This window comes from Anopheles ziemanni, chromosome 3 (genome assembly GCF_943734765.1).
Source record: "Anopheles ziemanni chromosome 3, idAnoZiCoDA_A2_x.2, whole genome shotgun sequence".
NCBI lineage: Eukaryota > Metazoa > Arthropoda > Insecta > Diptera > Culicidae > Anopheles > Anopheles ziemanni.
In genome coordinates this window covers 82,189,255-82,213,948 of record NC_080706.1, presented here as the reverse complement: position 1 = coordinate 82,213,948, position 24,694 = coordinate 82,189,255, and the positions used below count along the sequence as shown (strand labels likewise).

Here is a 24,694-nt window from a genome sequence, read left to right as displayed (position 1 = left end):
CTAGATCGATGAAATTTTAAACCATGCTATGTCCTTACGAAAACAGCATGTGTATCAATTTTTATGTAAATCCAATCAGTAATGGTTGAGCTATAATTGTTTTTCATTAATTTTCGAGGGTAGGTGCTTGGGAGGGGTAGAGAGGATTGAAGATATCAACAAACGAAGTTCAGATCATTCAACCATGGAAAATTAGCTACCTTCCTGCCAAGTTTGGTGTAAATCGGCCCGGTAGATTTTGCGTGATGCGAGCACATACATATATATATATATACAGACAACGGTGACTTTTATATGTTCATATATTATGTTACAATACTCAACCATCAGAATTTCAAATTATTAGTTGCCATATGTGTTCCTCAATTGCTCAAATTTTTTTTCTTATTTATTGACTTATCTTTTATCTATTTTGTATAGATGAAAACCTAAGTTATTAACAACTCATTCGAGAAGATAACTTAATTGAATTACGTTTGTTGTTTAGTTCATTTGGCGGGTAACATCGTTTAATTCTATAGATACTTTTAAAAACCCCTTCAAGAAGCTTCCCTAAGAGATTAAACTAGACAGCACTTAATTTGGAAATTATCCAAATACAACTTCCGCAATAAGAACACTCCGAAATCTGTGAGTTATTAGCAAACACCTCCAATCAAAACAGAACGATAATCAGCGTTCACCAACGCGTCGCCAAATGAAAGCGATTCGGTAATTGGAATCGCCGCTAAATCAACCACCATCAACCGACCGAAGGCGAAGGATTCGAACTCTGTCCGGCCGACAACACAGTTGCTAAATTGAATTCGACAGCGGGACGAATCGTCCGAATCAAAGCCCTCCAAAGGCAACGAGCAGTCGGGGTCGTGTGCTTAGGCGGGAAGACTGGCTCCCTCCGAGGATTCAACCGTCGGAAGGGACACACAGCTGGCCGACTTCGCCCCGCTTTTGGGCGACTTCTGTGGCCACTAACAATCGCCAGATTTATGAGCTCATGAGCGGCCCGCAAAGCCCCTTCGGCTCCCGGTGCGGTGGGTGCTGATAATAAATGTCAAACTTAATTTACCAATGTCATCGCTCGCCGGGTGCGCAATTCCAAGTGTTGCTGTGTGCCGCCCGGGTGCCATCGGTGGAGAGACGTCCCATTTGGATCGTAGTTAGCTGCAGAAGAAGAGGATCAACAACAAAAAACCTCGGCCAGACGGCGCGGAAAGTGTAGCCTCAGCCCTCAGCCTAGTGTGCGATTCCAATCGACATAGGAAGCTCGAAAGTCGGGTTTGGCGAAAACAAAAAAAAAGTGCAGAAAACGTAAAAACTCGAACCGATAACAAAAAGGGATAAATGCCGCCCATGGCTGCCGTGAAGGGCAGAATTATTTATCGCCAGAACATAATTTACTCTCCCACGACGATATGAATTGCACGTCGGGCAGAAGTGCAGCTCAAACGGATAAAAGCCGGCAAGTTGTAAGCAGCGAAAAATAGAAATAATAAAAAATAAGGAAGACCACACTTCCAAACACCAACATCCTGGGTGCATCGGTGGGGTCCCGTGTGTGGGGTATGAAAAGATTTGAGCACTTCTTAGCTACTCGCGGGTGTATTTTCTTTTCTTTATTTCGTCTGCTGCTCGAGCGGAGAGTGTTGATCATTCCATGCCGCGTCTTTTCTTCTTCAGCGCTCGGGAAGGTTTCATTCAGGTTCGTCTTTTTATCCCTTAGAGTATTTTTTGCTTGTGCAACAGCTCTTGCGAGGGATCAGAGAAAAAGAAACCCAAATGCCGGGTCCGAATATAATTGGCACGCGCCTTTATCGTGATGCGGGCGCTTTGGAAGGACTGTCTTTCGTCCGTGCGAAAATCCGGGATACAGTTTCAGCTTTCTGGGATATCATTTGTATTTGGTCTTCCACAAAGGAGATTGATTCTGTTTTGGCGCAACGAGAAATATTTTAATGAGAAAGTGGTGGTAATTTTTAATGAATACACCTTACCAGTTATGACCAGTAAACAATTGGTTATCAAATGGAGACATTACCTATTTTGTTTCAAGAATCAAGTTTTAATATTTCTGTAAATAACTGGTTAATGTACACTTTGATAATTCAAGACTTGTGAATAATGGGAATTGATTATGTTAGTCATGGAGCAACCTTGCATTTTCGGTAGATCATTTTCGTTTATCTTTAATCTTAATCTGATCAACCCATAATCACCATATAAAAACGAAAATTGTAAATGATGAAATTGTTTTCCTATTTGCTTTTATGTTCTGCTGAAATCTGGGACACATCTTATGATATGTTGCAAGGTAAACTTAAATATTTACTGATGTTTATTCATTAGATTGCATAATCTTGTTCCATTTCATAACCCCAACATTTTTTCTTCACCTTTTCCGCCGTGTTTAGGTAAAAAGTGGCGCTCTTTGACGCCACAGGATCGTCGGCCGTACGTCGAAGAAGCGGAGCGTCTTCGCGTGATCCACATGACCGAACATCCGAACTACAAGTATCGTCCACGACGCCGAAAGCACGCCAAAGCTCGCACCGGACCAGGCTCCGGAGGTGCTGGAGCGGTTGGAGCGGGTCCGACCGGTGGTTCGGCAGGAACTCCGGGACCGGCGCAGAACCTCGTCAGCAACTCGTCGCCGAGCGAATTAAACTATGGTGACGGTGATTCGTCGCAGCGCATGAGCCCATACACATACAACCCGCACAGCTACTACGCCGGCAGTAACAATGCGCTCAACACGCCCGACTCGAGCCCCACGCAGAGCCCGGAACCGATCGCCGTCCCGCCAACCATCGGTAGCCGCAAGCTGGCTCAGGTGACGGCCAACGGAGGCCAGAGCGGGGTTGCCAACGGGTCGATGGAGAAGATGGTCGACGATGTCGTCTCGTCCGCCCTGCCAACGCCGGAGATGAGTCCGCTCGAGCTGGAGAAGGAACCGTTCGCCGGTGGGCTGCACTCGACCCACGCCGGAAACAACTACGATGACCTGAAGAGCAGCAAGCAGAAGCTTACCTACGAAGGTGTTTATGGTGGTGGAGGAGGCATAAAGAGTGAGCAGAAGCTGCCAGCCACGTTCCCTTCGTACGAACAAGATTCGCCCCATCACCAGCAGCACCAGAGTCAGCAGCAGCAGCAACACCATCAACACCATCAGCAACAGCAACAACAGCAACAGCAACATCATCAGCAACAGCAGCATCACGAGGGTCTGCTGAAGCGCGAGTACTCATCACCGTCGGCGTTCGGACATGGCGCAGACAAGCGGTACTCGTACGAATCAAACGGTGGAGGTCTACACGACAAGCGAAACTACCTTTCGGTAGTCAGCTCAGGTGCAACCACAACCACGGCGATGGTAAACGGGATGTACGTGATGTGCACCAACCGGAGCATCCTGGACCAGGGTCATATCGTCACCGGGACGTACTTCCCACCGTTGGCGACATCCGAGGATCACCAGACGCTTGGTACTACGACCATGACCACGACAGGTCACGGACCGCACCTCAGTGCAAACGGTGCCGGTGGCAACGTCCACAATCAGAGCAACAATGGCGCGGGTCAATCAGGCAAGACCGCTTCGAACGGGCTTCTCGTATCCACGGGAAATACTCATATGTCCCAGATCAACACAAGCACCTCTCAGCACATGCAGCAACAGCAAGCGACTCAGCAACACCAGCAGCAACAGCAGCAACAGGCGATGTCCAACGAGCAGCTCAATAGCTACTATGGCACGGCTTCGCTTCCGAATGGGACCCTTCCGACGTACTCCTATGCCTACAAAGACTACGGCATCATGTACGAAACACACACACTGCCCGGCCAAGACTCGGACCCGGTAGACTCCCGGGAGCTGGACAAGTACCTCAAGTATCCGGACAGTAACCACAACTTCAACGGCTATGACGGTGCTTCCTACTATGGCCTTCCGCAGGGTGAGTACTACACCTATGCCGGTGGAGTTCTGGCTCAGCAGTCACCTCAGCATCAGAGCCAACATCAGCAACAGCAGCAGCAGCAGCAGCAGCAGCAACAACAACAACAGGCGCATCACCAACAAGCCCAGAGTCAGCACGGACAACAACTCTCCCTGCCTGTAACTGCCGGCAATGGACCGTCCGCCAATACTGGCTCCCAGCAAGTTCTCCCAAAGCTCGCCGACGGCATGCAACTTCCAGGAGCGGGTTCGAACCATCTGCCCACGACTCCGGTCGCACTGTACGCGCTTCCTCTTCAGCACCCACAACACCTTGCCGGGGGAGCGATCGTGTCACCGGGAGTTGCCGGAACCGTCCAGCACCACGGAGGACATCCGCTAGCGCATCCCAACGCCACCATGGCCGACATCTACGTCGCAAACGAGCAGCAGCTGAAGGACGACGAGTTCAGCAATATTCTCGCCGGCGTACGCAAAACCTGCTACAGCAACTGAGCCATTGCTGGACGTCGGTAGGACCCTGGTCGGTGGACTTAAAATACTCAATCCGTTCCACGGCTGGGCTGCGGTGTGAGCGTATGTATATCAATATAATAGTCGTGTGCGTTTTTCGGATCTCGCAATCAACTTTCGACCTTCGCTTCGGCCACAATTACCCAAAGCCAGCGAAAGACCTCTACATAGGGGTCGGTAAAGGTTAATTTCAGTATTTGTGCCTAAGTGCGTCGTTCATTCCTTCGACACCTTCGCAGCACAAAGCACATTTTCTTCTTTTCCAACAAAGTATATCAATGCTCACTTCAGATCAACACTCAGCACTAGGAAAAAGAATAGGGAACAAATCAATATGTTGAAGTCTTCACATCACTCGTTAAGGTTCTGCAATTTCTTATGACTTGTTTGTAAATACTAACTACTAATGCACCGAGGTTAACTTATCTTGCAAAACATATATTTCTTCCCCTTTCTAAATGCTGTGCGAGTTCCACCCACCGAGTAAGTTTTACAATAACACGAATGAAACAGCAATATTTCAATGAAAAGCGCAACTAAGCCACCATTAAACATGTCCAACACTAAGCAGTAGAACAAGCATGCGCACCAAAGGTTTTTTGTTTCAAGCGGTGGGTTGCGAACGACAGGTATGACATTAAGAAGATTAGTTAAATTTACGGAACAATTTTTCAATACGATAAGGAAAAACAAAAAAATTCAATACAAACACTAATGGACGGCATAGATCAGGGTAGTGTAAATAGTAATCGACTAGTTCGTAGAACTCAGAACCATCAATCCTGCTCTGGGCAGGACAGGTACGCAGGAAAGTAAGATAAAATCGTCCGTCTGTGTTTACTTCGATAAGAGAAAAGATAAAGAAATTGATTACAACCCTTAAAGCAAATGTAAAATAATAAGAAAACGTTGGTAGAAAGCAAAACGAAAGCAAAAAAAAAAACAGACACATCCCGTTAGGATAATGATCATAGCTTAAAGAAGGAAAAGAGACATGATTATTGGGTTTAATTAACTGCACCGTGAGCGAAAGCGATGATTAACGGCGGTCAAAAGTGGAGGGTCTGTTTTGGAACAGTTTGAAAAGCCATCCGTTGAAAATATAAATTAATCCCGGGGTGGGAAAATCTTCGACCCACCCACCGGGGAACCAGACAACATCAACAACAGTGGCCAGCACGGAATCAACGCCCCGAACTGATGAATCATTTATGGTGGACCATTAAATCGAATTCGAATCAAAGTCGGCCAATTATTTCGCGGATATTTCAATGTACAGGTCGTTTCTTTTCTAGAGCAAGTCTAACTTGCTAAAGGAATAAATTAAAGTATTCCACAGTATTCCACTCATTAGAGGGAGCAGATATAACCAAGGATGGGTAAAGGAAAATGGTGACTTTTTCTTTGGAAAAAAGTAAACGCCAAATTTTCAGAGATTCATCGCTTTCGCCACGTTGGTAAATCAATCCACCTAGCTTGTAAGCTTGTTGAACGAGCAGTCTTCGGACAACCCCAATGGATGAGTAATAAATTAAAATCAATTGATAGATAATTAAATACATATTCTTTTTCTTTTTTGCTACTTTTCTTTTCAGGGAGTTTTGTGTGGAAAGAAAAGAATCAATCAATTTAAAATTTAAAAGTCCTCTTTAGGGAGATGGACCAGTTTTCCTCTTTAAATTTCCTCTACTGTTGGATGCTGACTCTCATACAACCGAACAGTTACATTTGGCAAAACTTGAGTAAACTTATCCGAATGCTCCCTTCCAGCCATTAGCAGATTAAAGTTGTGGATATTTTCTTCCGTGTTCTTTACGAGCGCTGCATAAAAGCAAAAGCATCACGCGAAATCGGGAAGCTCGCGCACATCTTAAGTGCTTCACGTTCCGCCTTGATTTCACCGCATGCATCCCCTTCAAACCTACACCCTCCACGAGTACGCACTCATCGCGGGTTTCAGTGATAAGGTGAAAGCGCCGCCGATTCCACTTCGTTCCGGTCAGGTCGGAATGCGATGTATGTGTGTGTGGCTGTTCGGTTACGCTCCGGTGGCTTTTCATGGGAAATGCGTCCGGAAAATCTTACCCGCGTAAGACATTTCTGCCCCGTTGGGTGCTTCCCCATTCCTTCCCGAGGGTGCTGGCGGTGTTGATCGCATTCATTTCTTTTTTATTTTTATCTTCAACACTCATTTTCGTGCCATCGAGCCACCGACGGAGACGAAACGGAGGAGGGTGATGGGTTTGTTTTCTTTTTCTCCAGATGATTTCAGGTGATTCTCCCCATTCCGTAGCCTCGACACCTCGGGCAGCAAGTACGAGACTTGAGCTCAGCTTTGGGGTTCACAGGTTATCGTAAGTCGGTCCACGGGTTAGCTGCATTTTACGACATTATTAGGAAAAGAAACATACCTTTAAGGCTTTCCGAAATGGTGCATAGGGAAAAGAAAACTTTCCTGTCAATCCTTTTCCGGCTTGTGAACGTTTTTTCGTAGAAAGAACTGAAAACGCTTCAATCATCAGTTTGCGATGAGCATGCAGACAAGGAAAATCACGCACGTCTTAAGGAAAAACTATCGTACCGTTTTTTTTACAACAACTCCTTTCTCCCCTTCTCATTTAACATTCCTCCTGTGCGGCCACAAAAACATCGGATAGAAAACTGTACCAAGCGGTTTCAGAAAAATTCGCCACCCATTTCGTTGGCATTTTCTCCCGATGTGTTTCCGTCGATAAGCAGAATATAAATCGGGTGAAAGATGTGTAAGCGGGTTGGCCCCGGGGAGAGGGGCCACTGCCGACATCGTTAATGGTCAAGATTAATTATCTTGCAGAAATGTCATAAATTTATGAAAGGCAAGTGGGCTTCGTTCCTCGAGTGCTTCTGCTTCTCTTCAGAGCCACGCGATCTACGTTTTGAATTATGGTGGATAAAACATAAAAAGCTGACTGAATCAAGGTTTAAAAAGTACCGGTGGTTTTGTTTAACTTTCCAACTTGGCGTCTCTGGAAGTAATTTGGATTCGGTAGTTTTAGCAATTACGGATAGTTAAAAACTATTTATGCACGGCTTTAAATATAATTAGCCATTAGTTTAATTTTAAACTATATTATATATTTTAACTCTCAAAGCAACCGATCATGAACGTTCATTTTACAAAATAGAAAAACTAATGAAGATAAGAAAAACTTATTTATTAACATAACTGAATCAAAGCTATAAAAGCTACTTAAAGCATCTTGGCGAATTTTTTTTGCGAAAATAATTTTCGATCTACGCACAAATTTACAAAAGTCATTTATTCAATAAAAAGTAAAATATCAACCTATGATGTTGCTGCTAGGAAATAATCTGAATGACAAATTCAGACCTGTAGGAGAAAAAAAGAAATGACGATCTTTTTAAATTTGTCGAAAGGGCAAAAAGTATGGAATTTCGGATAAGCATGAATTAGTCAAATGAGCTTCCTAAGAAGCTAATGGTAATTAGCATATTTTAATTGATATATTTTGTGTAGCACGTACGTTTCGGGAACACCATTGCTTGTTGAATTGAGTTGTTTAGGTCCTAATACTGAATACGAATGAAATAAATTTATATCTTTTCAATGCTACGAAATTAACTTGAATTGTAAAAAAAAAACCATTTTCTTTTTACTTATTTAATAGTTCTACCATCAATCCATAAAACAAGCATTCCAAAGCACCAACTAGCCATTAACTTCGAAAAATACCTTCTGAACCTTTTGAAGTAACTACGCAACTGCGCGACTGATCACGAAACGCAAACAGTGTGCAAAAGGTATCGCAAAGTGCAGCTTTGTCTAGGAAATAGACGAAATCGGTGGATGGAACAAAAAAAAAAGGTCTAAACACGCACAACCCTAAATACGGCGGGGATAGGCAACAACAAAATCCAAAACGGCGAGGAGAAGTGAATCCACCCGCAGCAGCACGTAATCTGACGTGGAACTAAAGAAAACAACGGGGGGTGCGGAGTAGTAGAAAAGGCAGCAGGAATCTATATATAATGATGATAAAATTATAAATTAAATCGCATATTTAATTAATGCCAGCCAGTCGCGAGTTGGTTCGCGACGAGAGAAGGAAAAAAAAGAATCATGCAGCACAGAAACATGCACGAAGATTACAACCTGTGGATAGGGAGGGTGGGGAGGAAAACAAAAGAAAAGATGCCCAAATTTTCCCACGGTTTTCCCTTCTACGCACGCCTCACTACTTGATCTAGTGATTCCGTCTCTAGGTGATTGTGATGTGTCTCTCGTTTTTCTTGCGCGAGTGTACCGACGCGTGTGTGTGCGTGTGTGTGTGTGTATGAGGAGTGTTTTGAGTGCGGAAAGGTAGGAGGTCGGTCAGGCACCTGAAGCACCAAGAGGGAAAGCCGTGGAACGAGATCATGTCGCGGGGAGACTTAACTTTTGCCCCCGTTGCGGGTGAGACATTGCGTTGCACCGTGGCATGTTGCGCATCTGACCTACGAAAGGGTTATGGTAGTGGAGGAGGGGGTAGAAGAGAGGATGGGTCATAGCCACCCGCGGGACATACGCACCATCGCTGAGCATGAAACACAACGGCACCTTCTTTGGGTGTACGCGTACCTAAGGTCCGCCGTTTCTTGAGGAATGGATAAAAACCAACCGTGGGCCAGGTGAGAAAGGGTACGGTGGGTGGTGAAACAACCATAACATGCGCAACATGTCCCGCACTTGTACGGTGAAATAGTAGACTACCTTCGCTGGTTAGTTATACACTGGAGGGTTCATTTGAGAGTCTGGTTTTTCAGTTGTTGTACTGCAATGAAAGCGCCTCCGTTGTCGTGTGTGCTTGTGTGTGTGGGGGGATGTTTTCATGGACCACCCACTACCCCACAGTGGCGGGGAGCAATCCCTCCTTAGCAATCTTCGACCGGCCGCTAACGGCAGGCAACATCACCTTCACAACGCTGGTAGAAAATCGTGTAATGATACACTTTTGCGTTTATAATTAATACGAAACATGGAATTTCCTTCGCTCACCATCTACCAACCTAGGGAAGATAAAGCAAGGAGGATCGAGAGCGAGGAAACGAGACGACCAAACCTAATGTATGCGAATACTAAGAAGGGTAAAAGCGCGTGTATGTCCGGAGACGGCCACAAGCGACGAACCCGCGTTCGGAACACTTTCCGATCGGGAAGTTCGTGAAAAGGCGCGTGTTTCATTAACTTCGATTCATTCATCCCACCCAATCGGGCAAAGGGCGATCGGAACGTGTAAAATGAGATACTTTGCCCACGAAAACCCTTCAATGGCTAGTCTTCCCAGAGTAATTCCAGAGGTTTCAATGAAACTGTACAGGTTAAGTCAGTGCCTGCTATGCACAAAAGTTAATTTTATGTCACAAACATAGCAAGCATTGAAGGGTTGATGAAAGAGAGATACAACGTGTCTAATGACTACTGAATCGATCCCCTGTGAGAGTTGCGTACGAATTTGGGGAGACTTCGACCAATCGACAGGCAAACACGCGACGCTGCGGGATTTAACAGAAAAAAACACACACATAAAACCCGTGCGAGTTTCGTGTTCCTACAAGAGTGGACTAATTCCCAAACATTAGCCCCGCGAACCGGCAAACAGATAAGCCTCTTGTATACGGCTTGTTTTATTTTTTCTTACCTCGTCCGAGATTCCGAGCAAAGCGTACTCCAGGTGGCCCGCAACCAACAAAGTTCCCACCAAGTGACCAAGCCAAAGTTCCATATCGTATCCATTTCCTCGACGCCTATCGGTTACGAATCGATGTTTTAGCTCGGCAAGTGTAATGCCAACGAGACCGTGCAGAGAATTGGCAGCTTGTTTGGAGTCGTTAAGGCTACCAAGTTAAAACGCTTGTAGATCGTGGGATGTAAATATCACGTTACTGGTCGCAGGAATCGATGGTACCGTTTCGGGTCGCGTTGTTTAGTAGTATCGCTTCGGATCGAGTTTCTCTAACACTACCGGCAAAGGAAGGAATTAATGGAATAACAAACAGGTAAAAAGATGTATTAACGACCATTAAGTCGATGGACGTCCATTAGCCAACACTAAAAGCAATAATGGAAAACATACACGGGTAAAACTATTTTATAATGATTTGATTTGATTTATAATGATTTGTAGCTATGGGGATCAGCTATTTTGTTTTAATTCCTGCTTGGCTTAGTTAAGAATTATCACTACTATCAAATTTTAAATTGCATGTTATGTGGTCATAATATGGAAATTTATAGTTTGATAACAACAAACCAAAATTCTTTTTTTTATATATATAAAACTAATATGCTCAAGCTATAGAGAAGAAGTAGAGAAGAATACAAATCACATGTATCACAACAGGACATAAAAAAACAATATTTGAATTTTTTATTTTTAATATTCCCTCAGTTTTCGGGCTACAGGAAAAGATCTATCAAAGATAGCAATTTGAACAAAGCATTTAGCATCAAAAATATGTATGATGCCTGCTACCATATCTTATTGGTGATATAAGCGAAAGAGTGGGAAGATGGTCCCAAGTAATTTTACTAAAATTTGTGCGTATTCTGCATCCACAACTCACAAATTATTTGTTTAAGAAAATAAATATAGAAATTTGAGATACAAATTTCATTACTCCAATACATATTTTATACGGAGTGGGAAACACATTTAACTAAATGTCTTGACGTAGTCTATCTTGAGTTGAAATTATTTATATTCAAAAGTATTAAGTTTCAATAAATAGCTTTAATTGAATAATTATTAACGCTGTGCGTTTTACTCCACCATCTGGGCAATTTCGCTTCTCAATTTAGTAAAAAAATTGATAACGTTGCATTATGGTTTGCTAATAGAAGAGAGAATAAAATATTGCTCTGTGAAATTTTGGATTTTTTTTATGTATAGACTGCAAGAAATTAATGTTGTTCACCAACGAGGTGCATATTGTCTCACATTACCTTACTATGAGTTTCGTCCTAGTTATTTTTAGCTGGTTTAATAATAATCAACTATTAACTCAATGCCCTGTCCACTACCAAAAGTAGATAAAGGATACTAAAGATGTAGAGTCCCTGCTAGATTGGTTAGGCGAACTGTCAAAGCATTACAACAAATCATGCAAGGATGTCAATTAAATAGTACAATGGCAAACAAACCGAGTTTTGGGTTACAACGTGGTGTTTCCTTACTAGTATTAAAGAATATATCAGGTTTGTTAATGCAAACTGCTTCATTATACATGAACAGTAAACTAACATTTAAAAGGCCCTGGCCAAAACCGTTCAATGAAATATGATACGTGAAATTCATTCCGATTGAACTGGGGTACTTATAGAACAAGCATACCGTTCGATCTCCACCATTTCCGCCAGTGATCAAGCAGCCTAACGAACGTCTGCCCCAAGTATGGCCCCGAACAAGTCTTCCACTCTAACGTCCGAGCCGTGCTCGGTAGCAGTAAATCTGTGGCGTAGGAAATTTATTGCACATCTTCCCGGGATCCACCTTGATCTTTGCGGTTTCCCCCCGCTCCCCGCAATGTCTTGTGTTAACAAGCTATATTGAACGAGTCTCCGTCCGTGTGGCAAAGTGAAATGGAAATGAGCCAAAACGGTACCCGCCGGGGTTTTCCCGGCGCGAAGGAGAGGAACGTGAACGTGCCGGCATCTCATCCGCGCAAGGACATTGGCGGATGCGCGTGATCTACGCAAGATATTACACGCCTCTAAGTGGGGCTCAGCTCCTTGCGTCGGAATGTCGAAGCTCGGTCTTCCATACGAGCCGGCCAAACCGTGAGCCTCGATCGATGGAACCGAACACAGGGTGGCTCGTAAGTTGTGCCACATCGGTACCCGCGATCGCCGCGTTCCGGACCAAACTATTGAGTTAACTATTTTCCTACCGGACCCAACGGTTTTCTAGGGAACTCCCGGACGTATGGGATGGGGAAGTAAGAGGTTCGGCTCCGGTTTAATGATATAATATATTCTACATTTTTGCGATTAAATTTAACCGAGAGCTGACAATAAATTGTCCACTCGGGGAAGGTCTTATCGCCGGCTCGCACGGGTTTGCCCCCTTTTTTGCTCGGTTTTAAAGGCGCTTTGCGTAATGCGGGCTCCACGGCAAAAGAGACCCTTGCAGGTTGGAGGCCCAAGAAGGATCAGTGGTGCCGGCGGAGGCATCCGGTATCGATCGCCACAACGTCTCACCGAATGCCGAATGCGTTGACATTGATTTCAGGGCATGGCCGCAACGGAGCGGTTCTACGACGAGTTCGCTCAGCACTTGAGCATGCGCATTAAACGGCTATGGACGTCCATGTGCATCCTCAGCCCATTCGTCCCCCTGTGTGCTCGGGTAGGAAATAAAAAACCGTGTCACCGATATCCGCGTGTACGGGGTTTATTTTCCCGCTCCCTGTTTAACAGTTGCGCGAGATTATTAAAATTGCCAATACCCGCAGCATTACGCGCCCCGTGGAAGTCATCGGCGTCGTCGTTGTCGTCGTCGGCGACGTCGTCGGTGTCAGGCGGAAGAAAAGCAACAGCAAACCGAACGAAAAAAGACAACATGCAAATCTGCCGCCCGATCGGACGCTTCGCTGCGTCAAGTCACCGGCCATCGGGAAGGATTGGGAAAATTACATTTCTTCTCAAAAGGCCGGCAGCGACCCGCCGGTCGGACGATCGGTCTTTTACCAGGACCGGCGGCATTGCCTTCATCTGCGATCTTCGCCTGTCCAGCAGCCGAAGCCCAGAAGGTGTATCTGCATTTCGATGCTGCTTCGTTTCTCGGGTTCCCTTTTGCCGCACCCGTGCTCTGTCCGTTGCCCGAACCGATCGAAGATGTTCGGTGCTGGTTGGTTTCTTGGAAAACCGTCGGAAGTCGGAACGTCTCTGATACCGCCGGGCTTCGGGCCAAGGGCGAATGGGAGGGAGTTGGTTACGCTGGGAAGGACCAAATAGCGACGAGAGCGACAAGTTAACACACATGCACGCCGATGCAAAACCGCAAACGGTGACAACAGCGGCGGCAAAGACGACGTTGACGATAATGCCCGTACGGTGCTGGCAATGGCGATCCGCCCTACAGTCGGTTACCGATTTGCAGCAACACTGACTTCATATGCCTAGAAATTTATAATGGTTTTCGAGTAAAACAATCCTTTTGTAGTGATATTTATCTGAAATGAAGCAAAACTAACTATTTAATGCTTAAAACTGTAAATTAATTTATGACATCAACAGTTATACAAAATGTAAACTATAATTATAAATCTTTGAGCATACTATATATTATTGCAACCGATTGGAATACCAACATATTTTCAACTTTATTAAGACAAATGAATTACTTGATGAAAACAACTGAATAATAAAAATAATAATTTGCTCTCAAATAAAATAATGCCAAAATTTAACTTTACTCTAACGCCTGATAGTCCAGAAATTTGTCAAGAAAGGGAATGTTTTGCAGTATTTTGGTTCCATTGAACAAACAAAAAGTGGGCCAGAGAGATTTTCACCAACGTTGCGATGAATATATGCTCATTTAATGTGTGTGTGTTTTTTTTTTTTTGCAATACTTAACGTACTGTTATTCATTTGGATTTGCATAAATTTTCATTTGCATAAACGATAACAAACTTCGTTTTTGAATGAAAACTGATGATAATATAATGTATTTTGAGGATATAAAATTGTCTAATTTATGGTCTGAAGATTTGTTCCTTTTCAATATAATACTTCATAACAATTAAGTTAAAAAGAAAAACATTACCAAATGATTCTTGACAGTAAGTGGTGTAACATGTTGCCAGAGAAAGTGTGCGATCATTTTTAAAGGTTGTATTTCGGATAAAAAGCTAAATTATGCCTATACTTATCACAAATATAAGTAGGATTGTTTAATGAAATTGAGTGCCCATTTTTACGCACGCAAAAAAAAATCAAGTAAATTTTCTTTTTTTAGCATAGATTTTTTCAGTTAATCTTGCATTTCATGCAACAGTTGTGAATACAATTAGATTTAGTTTTTCTTTCCGATTGAACGATGGATGTAGACTTGAAAGAACAGACGGTACCGAATACATTTTCGTGCGATGCCTTTTTCCGCAACCGACTGTATCGACTTCCTCGCACGGACGACCAATTTTGAATTAGTTTGCAAATGCCGACCGATGCTTTCGATTTCTTTAAAAATCCAATAAAAATCCACGGATACTGCGCACACGGACAGTTTATGTAGAGCACCCGAAAGGGTCCGGTCGGCTAAGAAACTACAAGTAGAAAAACCACCGAAAAGCCAACGTTCCAAGGCGGGGGTTTGCTTGGCTCGTCGTAACGGGGCTCATGCACACTAAAAGTCGGCTTAGAATATGGCCCGGCCGTATTTCGGTTTCTTTTCTTCAGTATTTTATGCGTTGCTGTAGCTTTTTTTTTGTTTCTCGCTAGCTTTTCTTCCTCTCTTTATGAAGATTCGGATTTCGATTCAATATCACTCGATGTTGATCGGCGGTGCAAGTGACGGCGTTTTTCTTTGGCTTGGAAGGATATCTCCCGTTTTTTTTCCGCTGCTCTGCGAATCTTTGGGGACGTGTTTTCTTGCTTTTTCGGTTAAGGTTAGCTTTTTTGCGCAGGTTCCGTGTTCTTTTTTTTCTCTTTTCGATCCTCGTGGAGGACTCCCATTCACCCAACGACGTTGAAACGAGTTGTATTTCCCTCCCATCCTCGGCCACCACCATGGCTGTCCACGGTTTCCATCAGCTTTCCAAGTCGTTATGCACGTCCCCCAGTGCGCGGATGCAATTCAATTGGGTTGTCTTCCTCGGAAGTCCGTTTTCGGTCCGTGGCAAAATTATGCGCTTCTTATGCTACGCTGTCAAACTACCGACCTCGGCTCGTTCTCGCCGGCCAAGCAACGGAATCTGCAACCGCATCCCTTTGCAGGCCAGTGCAGACTAGAGCCGGCCCCGGGGACAGGACAGGAGCGCACAAAAAAGGGCTAACCACGCGTGACATCTACCACCAGCTTTGCTGTTCGATTTTCCATCCCCCGACCCCGGTGGCGGCTTGCCGTTCCTCCGCTTTCTCTTTTCCGGCACAGCAAAGCCCCCTCGCACCGCCCTCGTCGATGTTTTATGCATGAGCCCGATATAAACATTAATAAGTGTCAAAGTTTTTATTTCTTTTATACCTTTACCGCGAACGGACTGTTTTTTGTGGCCTTCATTTTCCTTTTTTCCAGCCTGCCAGCCTCGATGTCTCCTTGGCAAGGAAAACGACTGCATGGCGCAGTGGACAATCGAAAGCATTTTGTTACCTAGCCACAGGATTTCCTTCAGCGCTCTGTGTCATAAAGGGAAGTTTACTCTCGCCAAGGACTGGCATCATTTGCTAATGCCGGTTAGAATATATTATATTTTTGTTCTCGGAATTTTCGGCCGGGCTGATTTGTCGCCGGGATGTTCCCTATGTGGTGCAAGGTACGGAAATGTTTGGCCTTATTTTACAAACTACGTAGAGTTTTAGCTCACCAAACGGTTCTGCTCACAAGAAGGTATTGTTGTAATTATTGTATTGTTAGCAGTGCAAAGAAATTATTCGGGAAAATAAGAAACGAAAGTTGAATATTGCATTCCAAGAATTATTATTACTGTAAATTATTTTCATATCAATTTTGTCAAAGTCCTCTTTCATGTTTCGTAATTTTTGAAGATTTAACGATGCTTCAATGGCTTACTGTTTTGTATTTTTGCTGGTCGAATTACGCGTTTTTTGTTGTGCGATCACTCAGGTATCGTTTGCATCAAAATCAATGGACTAATTTTCATAGCGGATAGAGAAATAAAACTACACAATACTATTGTATGAGGTAAGATTTTATGTAAAGAAACATTTGTTATCGATCGATAGACGATCCTTTCGGCAATTGACCTGAACTTTAACCATATCCGACAAAACTATGATTGTTATCATTTTTTCAGTTCGATTGTGGCCTTTACGATAACCTGCTGCTTCGTTTTAGCTGCTTAATTGTAGGACTAGATCCTACATTTAAGGTTTGCCAATCGTTTTTCGATTGGTAGTACTTTAAAGCTGTGAGGGGAGGGTGAGCTGTGTTAAGTATATTTATGATATTTAACCGGTTCAATTCAGCCAATTATCTAGGCTATAAAAAAATTACTATTTTTTTCAGCCCACATTTTCACAATTAGACGAGTTTAGTGGACACAAAATGTCTTGCAATAATAGATGTTCATTCCACGATATAGCTGGAAGTGTAAACAAACCTTTAAACGTAGTCAGTTTACTGTTGCGGCCACGACGGCATCAATTTAAACTTATGAAGCTGTCAAACTTGATCTATGTACAAAAGAAATACCACTATTGATGATGCTTTCAAAAGAAATTTGTTAGCGTTTATCGTTTCTACGAAAAATCGTCGAAATTTTGCCATAACGTGTACATACGTTATGTTTCCCATTCAGCTTAGGAAAAGCACAGGACATAATTTATAATAACAAATTGTATTTGGTGTCCATTCAAAATTCAGGCATATAGTTTGTTTTAGACAAAGTAGATACGATCGACTGTAACATAAATTTTATGATGTTTATTCTGATAATTTAATATTAGACAAGAATCTTCAAAACTTTGCATGTAATAACATAAAACTGTCTTGGAACATTTCAAATATGCATGTGTTTAGTGTTTAAATCGTTTTGATATTGGATGACTTTCATTTTCCTCTTTCCGAAACTACATCTAATGGCGTTAACCCTACAATTTGAACTACTTACCTCAGCTGAGCCTACTCTAATAATAAACTCATTAAAGATGATTGCTAGTAATTACATTTTACTGTTATTGCAAACAGCTCTTCTTAGCGCAAAGGCAAACTCTCATCACCTTCGGCCAATGAGCGATTGAAATCAAGGACCGATTGCTGCATTTACCCAAAAGCGACGCTCGATCGACTGGCGGTGCATCTCGTCCCCAGCATCTTGACTTCCCTTGAACTCGGTGCTGGCGTGCGGCCAAGAGAGAAACACAAAAAAACACATATACTATCCGCCCACCCCCGGTAACCTTCGCGCACCCGATGGTTATTAAATCAACTAACAAATTAACACGCCAGCGTTTAAAGCGCCTTTCGCGTGCTCCAACGTTCCAAAGCGCCTCCTTCACCAAGTGCGGTTGTAATAAGCTGGACTTTTGGCACGAACGAAGGTGGAAAAAAAACCAACGGATGCTGGACCTTGGGCTCGTCTCGTACCGCGACAGTGGTGGAAAGTGTCCGCAAGAATCATTACCATTTTGATGTGGACCCAGCCAAAAGGCGCAACGAGCGAATGGCGAATTCGATTTTATGCGCGTAAAACGCCAGGAGAGAAAAGCGGCTGACGAGATGCGCCGAAACAATGGGATTGATTTGAATTTTTCCCAAAATAAACTGCTCCAAAAAATGACCTCTTCACCCGGTGTGTCCCAACGAAGATATACCAGCCTAGAAACGCTGCTCAACGCCCACCTCGTAGTGTTGGCCTTCAAGCAATCCGACCGAATTGCCAGCTTTGCTAAATCTGCCAAAATTTCATTTTTTACCGTTGCTGCCGGATCGGATTGTGGCCACTTTCGACGTTGGTGAACTTTACGGCAAATGGAAAACTAAAAGCTTAAACCACCTCCCGCTGGAGGCTGGAAACGGACGGTAGCGAGTTCGCGGGCTGCCTAGTTCGTGTCACACCCGAGAAAAACTGAAAACAGAACCGCACAAAACAGGAGAAAAAACCTCATAAAGCTTAATAAATCCACCTCACGCCAACTTGCGATACGGCTTGGTGGAATTAAAATTCAAGAGCAGCGCAGATGATATCTGCCTTAATGAATGAATTATAAATCCATTATTTATTTATTTTTTTACTGTCAAACCCAGAACCAGACCGTTGCGAGACGAATCAGGCGTCAAGCGAAAGCGTTTCGAATCTTAAAAGACATTAAAGCAGATAGAGGGAGGAGGGAAACAAGAAACCGAAAGAGAGGCTGGGAAAGCGTGATGTACGGCACAGGAACAGTTTCATTTGACGACCTGTTTACCGATGGCGCTAAAGAATTCCTGCGAATAATAATTGAACTAGGATAGGTTTAAATGAAACCGTTAAGTGTGAAAGGAAAAATGTCAATTCAATATTGGCAAATCAAGTCAATTTTAGATATTTTTGAAGTAGAATTTTGCCAATGCCAAATTGATTCTTTTTTGATAGCAAGCACAGATGACCTAATGGGAATATATTTTTTTTAAAATTCCATCAATATGTAGAAGGTTTTATTCTGTTTCCGAAGGTTCATAGCTTTACCATCGTCAGTTGCCTTTTTTAAAAGATCTTTAAAGCATTTTTGATTTCAACTAATGTTCATAGATAATAACCATATGGTGATACATTTTTAATCAGTTTGCTTAATTTTCCAGATGATGAAGATGAAGATTATGCAAAAAGTGTGCTTTAATTGTGTTGTTTAATCGAGTAAGCAATTGTTCTTGAGTTTTAAATGACCATGCTGAAACTTTAGAGATTCTGTAACATGAAGAAATCTAATGTACTTTTGAAAAATATATAAAATAATATATATGTTTTCGTTCGTTGCTTTCCCCTCGCTCTTATGTTTGTGGATCTTATACTCGGATTAATGTAAACAACAAACCCGATGTTTTGCATGTTGAATACTGTTTATTTATGGCGACTTCTACCGAAGAACTCCCCAAAAACGTTAAGCCTCCTTTGTATGCTCCTTTCCGGTACTTTTATCTTGCAGTAACACTCATCCCTTATTCTCGATCGTAAGAAACAAATTCATTAACATGTTCAACAACATGTTGCAGCAAAGCTTCGGAACACTCTTCAGAGGCCAGCAGTGGGCAGGAGGAGTTAGTTCAGTCAGCAAGATTAAAGGAAATCCCGATCCCGATCCCGGCGATTATCGGCCGACGCGATCGGTAAACACGAGAAAAGACGATGCATCATCATAAGGCACGGACAAGCCATGGTCGCAGGCTGTCCTCCCGGTGCCGCCGGCCCGAGGCCCAGCATCAGTGCAACATAAGCGTATGCAAAAGTGCGAAATCGTTCGACCTCCGCCCGGGTTTGACCAGCAAAGGGGGAGATGAGGCTCAGTCCGCTGCGAAAGAGGCGTTTCGATGTTCGAACACCTTTTTTTGCACCTCAAGAAAGGTGCACATTACGGATCGGAGAGTTGATTTTTCCCTTTTCTCGCCAGTAATGTCCTTCTTCGATCCGCGCTGGAAGGGGCGGTCCAGTACTGACGGTTCGATTTGATAAATGTCTCTCGAGCTCGGCTCGTGGGCAGGTTCCGCTGGTGCGAAGGGCAGCATTTATTTTGTTTGCCCACTTGCCCACTCGCCGAAAGGCATCAGTGTTTGCAAATATGTGTATGTGTGCGTGTGCAGCTTTGTATGTATGAGAACAGTTTAGTTCTGCAAGGTTATTTGATTTGGCCAGGCGCGTGTACATCTTCGACCTTCTCGTAATCAAAGGATAAGCATCCTTTAATCTCTTAAAAGCTCTTATCTTGCTTGGTTACTAACAAAGCTATTAACTAGTAAAACTTTTTTGAAAACGTGCCAGTATTACTTAACAACGCATTTTGTTAGAATAGATGCATTTCTACCAAAAAATTTAAGGATTTGAAACTAAAAAAAAAAAATCTGGTTCTTGGGCCTAATTAAAGAGATAAAACAAATTCTTGAAAATAATGTTAACATACACGTAAACTAGTTCTTTTGGTTATCAATTGGATTACAACCATGTTTTTAAGCTCTCTAACTTTCATGTACGATAATTTCATAATGTGAATAATTGCAATTTATGATTGAAAGAACCTAGCTTCTTGAGGATACCATCTCAATTCTCGAATAGTTTCCTACGAATCGTGGGTCTTAAGACATGTCTTAAAACCCTGAAAATCCGAAGGCAAATTTTCTTGCTAATAAAGCCTATTACATTTCCGAATCCATTGACTACTATTTACTGTTAGTTCGAATCAAGTGCGTAAACCAGTGTTTCAAGAAAAAAATATCATGAAGAAGGAAAACCAAGGAAAATTTTTTTGTAAAATGCAATATTTAAAGAAACCACTACCTTCAGTTTTCTTGACTTATGAATTTGGGCATAGCTTTGTTCGGACTCCCCGTGAGGGACTAGTTTAAAAAATGAAAGTAAACAATTTGCAAGTTCCGTCAATTATTCAGTCGGCACTAATTTCGTCAAATATGCGGACCCTTTCACCTGCCCGACCTAGACAGCCTAGGAGACCATCTAGAAGCGGCTGAAAGTGACTGCAGTTACCTTAAAACGAAGGCCCCAATCTTTGGAAGCTCCAATAGCCTCGCACCGTGCTCCAGCCATCCAGCCGCCCCCGTGCCCTCGCTCTCAGATGGTTGCAAACGATCCATCATTTTTTATGTGGCATGGAACGTTTTGTGGAGAAAGAAAATGGGCCGACACCGGGAGTGTAATGATCGGACCGAGAGTGCGCGGGCGAGCGAAAGAAGTGTTCCACCTGTATCCATATCGTTAGCATACTTCCAGCCGACGTCAGTCATCCGTGAGGCTAAGTGCCCTCCGAACTGGGCCGACCTCCGACTCGTGATCCACGCGTAAGCGTAGGTTACCGTTGCCCAAGGGTGGGGTGTTGGCATGTGGTCCCGCTGAGAAACACTAGCTCCGCAAACAACAGCTCGCCCTGGATGGAAAGCGAGCGTACCAGGGATGTCGCAAATGGTGTCCGCACCGCCACTCCAAACATCGGAGAGCACATCGGCGAGGGGTCGAGCTGACTGTGCTCCATATTTCATGACTTCTTTCCGGTGTAGCATAACCAAGCGAACGTAACTCGCACTCCCCCGCCTTGCGCGATACGTGATGAAACGCTGCGGCATTGCAAATGGAGGTTGCTTTGGCACATTCGCTCCTTTTCGCCCTGCAGCTCTGGCAACACCTCTCAGGTAAGGTCTTTCGAGTCGGCCACTAGACTGGTGGACGGAAGATTGATCTTAAAACCACGCAGCAGCAATGAAACAAATCCGAATCGCTTACATTCCTACCGTCGGGTGCGTTGGTAGACTTGTGAAAGAGTTTTGGCTGAATCAATGCCACCGACAGTTCTGATACCGAAGGTTACTGAAAGAGAACGCAAAACACTCAGATTAAATTTTGGGGAGAAATACATTGAATCATTTCAAAATAAACCATCATAACGCAATGTTCACTGCTCTCAACAGTAATACTTTAATTAAACCCTCACTACTATAGTTCAAAACTCTTGATTGAAAGAATCTGAAGATCCGAAAAAAGAAAAAAAATATGTTAAAACAAAAATATTAGTGGTTCTCATGCACATTTCGATAACATACTAACGGTACCTATTGCGATTATTTCGACTAGATAAACTTTACTATATTGATGTAAGTGGAACTAGTTTAAAAATAAGAACAAAGATAAAATAATAATATCAAATTCATCATGTGATTGAATATAAACTTTTTGTGGTCCATTTGAATGTTCTATCTTCTCTATCATTGAAAAAGTGGTCCACTTGAATATTGTTGCCTATTGGTTTTCAGAGATATATTTTTTTTCTAGTTTTTGTTTTATTTTATTTCCTCCTATGGGTTTGCAAAGACTTTTGATCTATATACATTTATTTCTTATGTTTGCGGCACTTTTTGTTAACATGTTGCTATATTCACTTCATGAACAAAACTGTTATAACTACCATGTTTGTGCTCTAATTGAGAATCTACAATACTCTTGCTGCGGTCATTATCTGGCTTTTGTTGAATGTTTCTTCTTTTCAATATGCTCGATTTACTATGTGTGTTTTCAATTGCTTCTTTTCAAAATATTGTAAATACGAAACCTTTTGGTTTTAATTTGATCTCTGAACTCTTTTCGTTGTTCTGTATCACATAGCTAAGCGTGATTGTAACACAGATATAACACGTTCTTATACTTTTAGTATAAGAGAAAGCTATTTTTTTTTATCTCTGTTTGGAGAAATTGCAACATTTTATTTGTTTAATACTGAAAAAAATTAACCTTTAAATTCAAAATTGTAAAAATAACATTAAGATATGTTGTTTTTTCGTTTAATCAACTAGCATTGCTTTCGTTTCGTGTATGAATGTGGGAGTGTATGCTACTCCACATGGAGCCAACTCTTCATATCGCGATATGGCGTGCTGTCTCGGGCTAAGTGTTAGGCCCCTTAGAAAAAAAGGTAGAGAAACCTCGCGGCGCATGCAGAAGCTGCCGTTGGGCCGAAACAGTCCAATCAGCCGCACGATAGCGATGCGGAGCCGTATGCAGTTAGTTGTTTTTCCAACCGGCAAGCTAGCGGGTCGCGGAAAAAGAGCAACCGCGAGTGAAAATCTCGACCGACCGCGCAAGGGGCGTGTGGACAGAGACCGACCGGGTCTCCGGCCAGATCTCTCCGCCGTCAGAGACCGACGGGCGAAGGAAAGCGATACGGTTGCCGCGCGGTGGCAATAAAAAATAATAAATCCGTGTGAATTGGGGTATGTTATAAAATGGAGGCGATTGTTTTCCCCTCGACGGCGGGCGGCTTCGCGTGGTAACGGATGGGCGCGATGGGTGGGGGAGTGTTTTCCCGCGGACAGCCGACGAACGATACCGTAGCGGATTTCCCGGAGGTTGACTGCTACTTTCGAAATTCTAGCCGCGCCGTTCTGAGCCAAAGCCATTGCGGGACGGGCGCCGTTGGCAAACGGTGGTCTGTTCTGACGAATGGAGCCCGCGGCGTGTGGCAATGAGTTTCGCTTCGGATTTCCCTCTGTTTTCTGCCGTCTCATTCCGCTCGTTTAATTTTCTCGCTGCAAAGCAAACCTCCGGTATGTGCAGCGCGCTGTTGCACCTTCCGTTGTGCAAGGTTCGCGGGCGGAAATGTTGCGAGTGGAATAATTAATCTCTTTTTTTGTGTGCACTTTTTGCTTCTTCTTGTTTTGATCTTACACCTCCGGAGGGCGAAAACGCTTTCGGTGGTGTTTTTCCAGCCTCAATCGTTGACCGAGCTGACAGAGTTGACAGGTGGACGATGTTTGGTGGTAATGTTTTAAACATTTTCAACGAAATTATTTTCGTCACTCACTCATTACATTTGCGATTTATTTTGCACGATTTAATGCTTTTTTATGTATGACATGCAGCTCTTTTTCGTTTAAACAATTTTAAAAACAAAAGATACCGCATACATGAGACTTACAATCATTCTAGCGTTTTTCAACAAGACGATCAAAAACACCTTCAGAAAACTAAAAACTATGTGGATCATCGAACAATCCGACCAAGCTTTCAACAACTCAGCACCCGGAGCCGTTCGGTGGGAAACCCGGCCGCCGGATGTTTCACTTTGTTCCGCAACAAATTGCTAAATGGAAAACACGATCGTTTGGCGTTACATTCTTCCCAATGAGGGTCACCTTTCAAAGGTTTAATTTTTCACATTTAAGTTTTGCTCCATTGTACATTATCTATTGATCAGCTGGAGCGAATCCTTTCGGGCTGGGGGGAAAAAAGAACCGTTTCTTGAGCGAATTCTAGTAGTTCGGTCACGGTTAACCGTTTTCAAGGGATCGTGCGGGAAAATGGGAAATAAAAACCATTCCATAATGGCGGTCCGTTTCCTCCCAGCGAGCTCGTCAACCTGCACGATCACGACCCGCTCGATCAAGTGAGTCGATTTTCCGTCCGCAACCCGAAGGATTACTCAATCAATGGCCGCACGAGAGATTGGCAGATTTTGGCATGCAGCGTGCTATTTTAATTAATTTAGCAATGCCTGTTCCGATGGCTGGATGACGCCATCGTTCGTGCTGTCGGAGTGCATACACACGCACACACAGCACGATGTACCAATTTGCCTGACCCAGCGTGGAATGTAGCTTTCAACCGGTTCACGATCCGATCCTCAGGAGCTGTCAAACCAGTAAAAAACAGAGAATACTAAAAACAAGTAATCGAGCGAAGTGTGTAGACGACGGAAGCTGAAGGTGAGAAGTGAAACATCGGTGCGAATAATGTCCACTGGAAAGTGGAGAGAAAAACACAACCCCGCGGAAAAGGGATCGACGTTAGCTATCCAAGATGGCGCCCATGGGGTTGGCG

At 43.4% G+C, this 24,694-nt stretch overlaps 1 protein-coding gene across 1 annotated transcript in view; it reads left to right on the top strand.

Moving 5' to 3' along the window:
* LOC131285625 (putative transcription factor SOX-15) overlaps positions 1-4,447 on the top strand; it is a 57,412-nt gene extending 52,965 nt beyond the window's left edge. Inside the window, exon 3 of the mRNA XM_058314483.1 lies at positions 2,409-4,447. Within this exon, the coding sequence (XP_058170466.1) occupies positions 2,409-4,447 (2,039 nt within the window). The remainder of the gene's footprint in view (positions 1-2,408) is intronic.
* Positions 4,448-24,694: the final 20,247 nt, after the last annotated feature.